General features: G+C 31.8%; 1 protein-coding gene and 1 pseudogene across 1 annotated transcript; one reads left to right on the top strand and one right to left on the bottom strand.

Moving 5' to 3' along the window:
• Window positions 1–213: 213 nt before the first annotated feature.
• LOC119615247 (dynein heavy chain 7, axonemal-like) lies at window positions 214–4,921 on the bottom strand (the record flags this gene model as incomplete). Its single annotated transcript, XM_037971324.1, has 4 exons — window positions 4,626–4,921; window positions 1,021–1,323; window positions 533–767; window positions 214–429 (listed from the first exon to the last, which is right to left on the bottom strand). Coding segments are annotated over exons 1-4 (776 nt in total), but the record flags the coding sequence as incomplete, so codon positions are not given.
• On the top strand, window positions 4,258–6,232 carry LOC119615248 (annotated as a pseudogene).
• Window positions 6,233–6,499: the final 267 nt, after the last annotated feature.

Consider the following 6,499-nt stretch of genomic DNA (forward strand, 5'->3'; position numbering starts at 1 on the left):
ATGAAATAGAAAATGTTATTTTTGTCATCAATTTATTAAGATTTTTTAATAATTTATTTATATTTTTCGGGATTTAGAAATCCCGGAAATCCCGCGATCCTGATATCGGGATTCCGGGATTCATTTAAAAGTCCCGAATACCGTGATTTTTAAAAATCAGTCCCGAATGGCATCCCTATCAAATACACTAAATAGACCTTCTATCCCACTTACCGATAACGCCATCTATTAAACATTCTATTCGCCTCCTTCCGTTCTGCCGTCAATTCTAATTGCGCATCTTTTTTCAAATTTATTAAAGAGTTTTGTAGAACAAAATCAATGACTGCCTTCTTCATGGCAAACACATAATCAGATTTTATCTCATCGATATTTTCATTAAGAGCAGTGGCCCATTTATTTAAAACAGCTGGTATTTGACTTTTAATTCTAAAAATTAATGGAACAAAATGAAGAGGCAATTAAATGTAGATAAACTTTCTAAGGTACAAATAATCCAAGAGTAAAACAAAAACAGCCATTAGAATCTTACCTGTTTAACACTTTTTTGCTCATGGGTGAAACGTGTATTGTATCGATGCCATGTTTAATGTAATAGTAATAACGTAAAACTTCCTTTTCTTCTTTATTGGGAAATTCAGCTTCCAAATCAATGGCAGTAGCGGGAGAACCTCCAGCATCATCATCGTCTTTACGGGCAATTAATTCGACTAACTTTTTGCGAAAGTTTTCTCGTTCCAAACGCATTTGCATGTAAGAAGGTCGCTCTATTTTATTTATATTAAATGGGGCCAAAAGTTTTAAGGAGTTGGGTTGTAGAGAGTGTTGTTGCAAAGGAACAGCGTTGTGCATGAAACAAATAACATGAATTGCCATTAATGTGTAATCATGTGTAACAAATTGTAGCCATAATATACAAGAAAGTAGCACATCTAACTTTTTGCCACCCACTTTATACACATTCATTCATATATAAACATATTTACATGGTTGTAACTAACTTACATCTCCTCTACTTACTTTCTTTCTTTTTAGTTTGTATCCTACGTTTACAACGCATTTCTTTGGTATGACATAGCAGCCTGTCAGGTATGCTGGTTGATAGCATTCTTCCATCTAATATTTCACTTGTACATTCTGGCATATTCAATTCATACCAGAGACGTCGTGAATTGTATTCGGGATTCGCCTTCGAACGTAATATACTTTCTAGTGTATCGGGTTTGGGTCGATTGTAAACGAATTTTTGTTTTGAACATGGTCTTTTGACATTGCTGACTCCACTGCTAGAGCTGAGATGGCTGGGCTGTGATTTGCGATAAGCTGAAATAAAAGGAGACGACTAGAATCAGAAATTCATTGATCTAATTTAAATGATGATTTTAAAATAAAGTTATTGCCCAGTGGGCAGAAATGAATTGTATTTAAATATATCAGACCGGTTCTATTTGAAAGTAACGAGTTGCTCCAAGTGAAATAAGACACCACGAAGATGTTAAATTTTAATCTCTTAAAGTTTATGCCCTTGTTCAAATAAAAGAAGGAATTTGTTCGTTTGAGAGCAGATATTCCCTACGAAAGCGAGATCGGGCCTAGGTTACTGGAGAGATATAGAATAGCATTTCGACTTTTCCCAAACTGGGACACGTAATACGCTTTCTTCATCTGGTATGCGCTATATAAAATGGACAACAAGGCACTTGTTTTTAATGAAAAGAGACTTGAAGAAATCAATATCTGACCAATGCTAAACTGATTGAGCTAACTAGACGCAGAACGTTGGGTAGGACCGCAAAGCTCGTATGGACAGATTTAGATTCAAAATTAATAAGCCGAAGATTCCGGAATACGGGTGCAACCTTACCAAATGCAAAGCAAGCTACGTGACTTCAAAACTGGTTTATAAGTGGAAAATGTTTTGCAGAAAGGCTAGCTAGCTAGCTAGCTAGTTAGTTAGTTAGTTAGTTAGTTAGTTAGTTAGTTAGTTAGTTAGTTAGTTAGTTAGTTAGTTAGTTAGTTTAGTTAGTTAGTTAGTTAGTTAGTTAGTTAGTTAGTTAGTTAGTTAGTTAGTTAGTTAGTTAGTTAGTTAGTAGTTAGTTAGTTAGTTAGTTAGTAGTTAGTTAGTTAGTTAGTAGTAGTTAGTTCGTTAGTTAGTTAGTTAGTTAGTTAGTTAGTTAGTTAGTAGTTAGTTAGTTAGTTAGTTAGTTAGTTAGTTAGTTAGTTAGTTAGTTAGTTAGTTAGTTAGTTAGTTAGTTAGTTAGTTAGTTAGTAGTTAGTTAGTTAGTTAGTTAGTTAGTTAGTTAGTTAGTTAGTTAGTTAGTTAGTTAGTTAGTTAGTTAGTTAGTTAGTTAGTTAGTTAGTTAGTAGTTAGTTAGTAGTTAGTTAGTTAGTTAGTTAGTTAGTTAGTTAGTTAGTTAGTTAGTTAGTTAGTTAGTTAGTTAGTTAGTAGTTAGTTAGTTAGTTAGTTAGTTAGTTAGTTAGTTAGTTAGTTAGTTAGTTAGTTAGTAGTTAGTTAGTTAGTTAGTTAGTTTAGTTAGTTAGTTAGTAGTTAGTTAGTTAGTTAGTTAGTAGTTAGTTAGTTAGTTAGTTAGTTAGTTAGTTAGTTAGTTAGTTAGTTAGTTAGTTAGTTAGTTAGTTAGTTAGTTAGTTAGTTAGTTAGTTAGTTAGTTAGTTAGTAGTTAGTTAGTTAGTTAGTTAGTAGTTAGTTAGTTAGTTAGTTAGTTAGTTAGTTAGTAGTTAGTTAGTTGGTTAGTAAATTTCCTCCAATGTTGGTTCACTTAAAATGTTCACATTTCTATTATTAGAATTACAATAAAATTTAAATTTAACGCCTTTTATATTTCATCAACACTGTTTTTCAATTAAAGTATAATCAGTACTCAACAGCGGTTGATAAGTACTGTAGTGCACAATTTCCAAGCAAAAATTACTTTACAACACTACCGAATATTTGACGCCGCTTTTTTTTAACACTGACTTTGTTATTTCCTCAAAGGCCGTTTCCATAGAAAAATAAATAGAACTGAAACTGAGAATAAGAAATATTACTCTCTCACATGTACAGGTTCTGTGTGAATTTAATACAATTGTATGAGTATTTTTATTTTTGTTTACATAAAATAACAAAAATATGAAGTACAAAATGTATCCGAATACACCCATACCCTACCACATTGCGAGTAAGTAGCAATAAGTTATTTAGTATTTTTTAATGTAGAAGTTATATTCAGAGATTGATGTTTGCTTAATTAATGAAGTACTACTCATTATAACAATATATAGTCAAAATTTCGTATATATAAAATTTGTTGAGTCCGAATTTTATAAATACTCTATTCTTGTATAGCATGTACCGCTTACACAAAAGTTCAATAGGCTAATTTCATGGGCGGATTACATCATTACATCGACGCAGGTGTTACAAACTTTAAGACGTAAACAAATACCGTTCCCATTAGTGTGGTGTAGGGTGTATTTGACTGCATTTGGGCTGCTTTGAAATAACAATAATCGTTCATATCAAGCGTTAATTTTAGCATTAGCAACAATTCCTTTGGCAAAATAGCCCCTGCTGCTGCAATAAACACTGCCTAAAAGTTATGTTTTCCCATAAAGTTATTGAAAACATTTTCAGAAAAAAAAAACAAATTTTTTCAATCGTTTTTATTTTTTAATATTATTTTCAAGTGTCAATATTGACTCAACCAGCAACCAAAAAGAGTTTATTTAAAATTAAAAATTATTTTTAATGAAGATCTTTTCTTACATTGGTCAACTGATATTGAATAAAAATGGCTAATTCAAAACCATATATTTCATAAAATATCGAAATATAATATCAAACAAAAATATAAAAACTTTTAAACAAAAGAGGTTTGTGTTTGTTGGGTTACATATTTTTCAACTAATACATTCTCACGACTTAGGTTTTTGACAGCAGACTTAAGGCCTAACTATAATATGCTTAAACAAACTGAAGTCAGCTTAAGCAACTGTGGCGAACACATATAAAATGTATGTGACAAACTATAATGTACTTAAGAGAGTTTCGTCAAGTTTCGTCAAATTTTATTTGCTTAAGCAAAGAGCGATACTGACAGCACATTACGTACGGAATCCAATTGTTTGTTTATTATACACAAAGAAAATAAGAAAAAGAAAAAAATGGAAAGCTAAAGAAAATTAATTTATTTCAATAAAATATTTTGAAATATGTATTTTTTTTATTACGTGTGTCACATAAATGTGTAAATGGGAGCTAAATTGTTTTGAATACACGTAAGTACATTATAGCCACCTAAAAGTTTCCTCGGATTTTCTTAAACATTTGAGAGACTTTTCGTTCGATTGTTACATTACCTTAAGCAAGCTTATGCACATTATAGTTGGGCCTTTAGGTTTTGTCATACTCAGTTTCAGTTCTATGTATACCTTTTCTATGGCCGTTTCTCTCTCTCTTCTATTTGCTCTCAACGTGCTTTATGTCAAAAAAATATTCTTTTGACATATTGTGCAACTGTTTTCTTTTCATTCATCGTGCAAAAAGAAGTAAAATTCCTTTTTTTAACTTTTAATTTAATAAAATTTTCAATTAAAGTTATTTAAAATTTGTGAAAAAACTATACCTTCTTCCGAGCAACGTTTCATTGTAGTAAAAACATCCAAAATATATTAAAAATTGTTAATAAATTCTTAATTATTTAAACGGAAGATTGTTTGTAACAAAGTTTTTCGAGTTATTGTAGTTTAATTTTTATATTATTTAAGCAAAATTCGTTCTTTCTTTGTGACTGTTAGTTAGAAATTGATTTTTCTTGCCGGTTTGCTAGACAGTTGGAAAATTTTGTTTTTATTTTCCTTGCTATTGAAATTTCTATTGTCATTTTATAAACAAAAATATTAAATGAAAAGTATATTTGGTTTCCTAGGTGTTGAGGGAAAATTTTCACATACCTTCAGAGCTGCATTTAAGGGAGACAAAACCAGCAACAAGTTAAGCGTGTGTGTCACCAGGAGTAACCAGACTAACAAATTATTAAAATGATTTTCCAACAATTCACCAGATTCTTGCACACCACCCGTATTGTTTATGCCGGCGCAGAGAAAAGTGCATTAGCAGCATTAAGAAAAAAGACCCGGCTACACATTTGCCAACTGCAAAAAGGCCCTGGAAATGCATAATAATGATATCAATTTGGTAAATATTAAATTAAAACATATTTAAGGATATTTTTATAAAAGGAATTTTATTCTAGGCTGAAAAATGGTTGAATGAACAGGCCCAAAGTCTTGGCTGGTCTAAGGCTACTAAATTGGCTGAAAGAGCTACCGCTCAAGGTTTAGTGGGTGTTTTAATCAAGGGCAATATCGGTGCCATGGTGGAGGTCAATTGCGAAACTGATTTTGTAGCCCGCAATGAAAATTTCAAAAATTTCGTAGATCATGTTTCCAGAGTATGTGCTCAGTACACAGAGTTAACCCAATTTGATGGCGATTTATGGAAGGTAATATTAATATAAAAATTTATTAATATTGAAAACAAATATTAATATTATTTTGTCCACCTTAAACAGTCCGGGTTCGAGGCCGATGCTTTGAAAAATCTTAAAACTTCGGATGGCAAAACCTTGGCCGATCATTTGGCCTTATTAATTGGCACCGTAGGTGAAAATGCCTCTATTAAGCGTGCCATTTGTTTCAAAGTCAATAACGATTTGAAACTTTCGGGTTATGCTCACCCCCAGGCCACTACCCAAGAATCAACACAAATATACACAAGTTGGTAAATATTGGTGCCATTGTAGCATTCCGCGGCAATAATGTCGATGAGGATTTACAAAGAACCTCTGCCAACATATTGTCGGTATGAATCCCAAAAAAGTGGGTGAAGCTGACAAGGATAAACCCATGGCCAATAAGGACGATGAAACCTGTCTTATTCACCAGGAATATTTAATTGATGATGACAAGACTGTCGGTGAAGTATTGCAGGAAAATAATCTCTCTATTATTGACTATCAACGTTTTGAATGTGGCGAAGCTGCTGCTAATGAGGAATTGGAAAAGGCCAAACTCAGTAATTGACAAATGCGCGAAAGCAGAGTTGATAAAGATTATTAGTAATAGTAATGTGGGTGAAAACATTTTTATTTAGTTTTAATAAATGTTGGACATGTTTTTGAATGAAACATAGCAATTTAAATAAAGTTTGCTTTTATTGTTAAATGTTAAACTTAAGAAAGCAAATAAGTTAACTAATTAAATAATAAATATGGTGTTATTAAAAATAGATAATTGAACTATACTGAAGATGTTTTCCAGTTAATGTATAAGTGAAGTAGACGGTTTTTGAAATCAGAATACAGATAGTTTTATAGCTAAGTTTGACCAACAGATTTAGTTAGTTTATTGTAGCATAACAAGAATAAAAGAATCGATCCAAACGGTGCGATGCGAAAAGGCAAAAAGGAGAAAAGAGCGCCAAAGCAGGGAGAGGGGC

This window comes from Lucilia sericata, unplaced genomic scaffold (assembly GCF_015586225.1).
Source record: "Lucilia sericata isolate MDLA Ls3-8-SP2 unplaced genomic scaffold, ASM1558622v1 Contig004619F_arrow, whole genome shotgun sequence".
NCBI lineage: Eukaryota > Metazoa > Arthropoda > Insecta > Diptera > Calliphoridae > Lucilia > Lucilia sericata.